We start from the raw sequence: 2,036 nt of genomic DNA on the forward strand, positions 1-2,036 counted from the left end.
AAACCGAGGATGATGAGTCTAACCCTACTGTACCCAAATTATGGGATTTGGACAACTTAGACATAGTACCTGATCAACCCAGTCCAGATGAAACATGGACTTATCAACAATATCTTGATACTGTTATTTTCCAAGATAATCAATATTGGGTGAGACTCCCGTGGAAGCTGAATCACCCACAGCTTCCAGTAAACTGTTTCATGGCCTCAACCCAATTAAATTCTCAGTTAACTAGGCTAAGGAAGCAACCAGATAAATTACAACTGTATCATGACCTTATACAGCAACAACTTACTAATAAGTTTATAGAAGTTGTTGAAGGAGATAACCATAAGTCAGACCATTATTTACCACATCACGCTGTCTTGATAGATTCAGTTACGACAACAGTCAGGATTGTATTCAACTGCAGTGCCAAATTAAAGGCAGACAGCTTGTCATTAAATGATTGTCTACAAACTGGACCTAGCTTAACACAAAGACTACAAGATGTCTTATTACGATTATTACGCTCTGGTATTTTCGCCTATACAGCCGACATCAGTAGGGCCTTTTTAAGAGTAGGCTTGCAAGAGACAGATCGTGACTTTACTAAATTTCTCTGGGTGAAAGATCCACAGGATCCTAATAGCGACGTCATTACTTATAGGTTTGCCTCAGTACTGTTCGGAGCGACATCTTCACCATTCTTACTCCAGACTACTCTGGATACACATCTTAAGAAGTCTCTTAGCCCCTACAAGGCTGAGATTAGCAATAATTTATATGTCGATAATTTTCAAGGAACAACTAATGATTAAAATAAACTAGTGAAAATTTACCATGAGACTAATCGTGAACTGTTAGGAGTCAATATGTCCTTACAGTCGTGGGCCTCAAAAAACAAACAACTAAACCAGATAATTGAGAAAGAATTCCCTGTTTATAAGGTACCTCACAAACTGAAAGTTCTAGGTATGGAGAGGAATACTTCCACGGACAAATTCAATATCAAGTCAGTGGAAATCAGCCATTCACCCCTAACTATGAGAAAACTACTTTCCCATGTCAGCAAACCATTTGACCCTTTAGGCCTACTCAGTCCTATTCTAATTAAGGGCAACTTCCTTATGCAGGAGTGCTGGCAAAGGAATATGGGGTGGGATGAAACGTTGTCGGAGGATCTCCAAGAAAAATGGCAGCAGTTAATTCCTGATTAAAGCAAACTACAGTTTCCTCGAAATGCCTTAGGACTAAATTTACTCACAAATTTACATGTGTTCTGCGATGCTTTAGGCAAAGCGTATGGCTCTGTAGTGTATCTAGTTAATACTCGACAATCATTTTTACTTACATCAAAGGCATGGGTAGCCCTGATTAAAAGGTCATTACCCCAAATGGAATTAACTGCCTTATTAGTAGGTGTAAGACTGGTTCATTGCCTGATCAAAACAGTCATAATATTTACTGTGGTGAAATAGTAGTGTGATCAGACAATGAGGCAGTATTTTAGTGGGTAAAAAACGACAGCAACAAAACTCCCTATGTCAGCAACCGAGTAAGGGAAATTCGAGAACTTTCTGCTGGCTACAAATTGAGATATGTCCCTACTAAGGACGATTCAATTAACTAATGGCTAGTTAGTGGTCAGTGGCCCCAACAAAAGCCACAAGTCATTGTGACCAATATCACTACCTATGTTGTGAATCCAGAACCCCCTTGAACTTTAGCTAATCAATCCTTATCACTATTCCAATTTAGGTAAACTGTTAAGAGTTACCGAAATAGTATTTGATTTCATCAACAAGATAGGGTTCAAGTATCGATTTCCTAGTTCCATCAAATATTGGGTCAAACAAGCTCAACAAGAGACTTGTGGGAAGGAATATGAACACCTCCCAGATAAGTTGAGTAAGTCTCTGGGCATTTGACTTGACTCAGATAACTAACATTTTGAGATGCGGTGGACGTCTACTTCATGCAGATATAAATTTAGATTCGAAGAATCCTATACTTCTACCACGTCACCACATCATCACTAAACTCATAATTCTGCA

General features: G+C 38.8%; 1 protein-coding gene across 1 annotated transcript; it reads left to right on the forward strand.

Moving 5' to 3' along the window:
- The first annotated feature begins 200 nt into the window (after positions 1–200).
- LOC138368036 (uncharacterized) lies at positions 201–800 on the forward strand. The gene has a single exon (XM_069330332.1). It carries the CDS (start codon positions 201–203, stop codon positions 798–800), a length of 600 nt encoding a protein of 199 aa, XP_069186433.1.
- The last annotated feature ends 1,236 nt before the right edge of the window (positions 801–2,036 follow it).

The sequence above is a fragment of the Procambarus clarkii genome, chromosome 24, assembly GCF_040958095.1.
Source record: "Procambarus clarkii isolate CNS0578487 chromosome 24, FALCON_Pclarkii_2.0, whole genome shotgun sequence".
NCBI classification, from domain to species: domain Eukaryota; kingdom Metazoa; phylum Arthropoda; class Malacostraca; order Decapoda; family Cambaridae; genus Procambarus; species Procambarus clarkii.

Bases quoted from the DNA above. Each gene is read 5' to 3' on its own strand.
- LOC138368036 (XM_069330332.1), top strand. From the start codon at position 201: ATGGCCTCAACCCAATTAAATTCTCAGTTAACTAGGCTAAGGAAGCAA.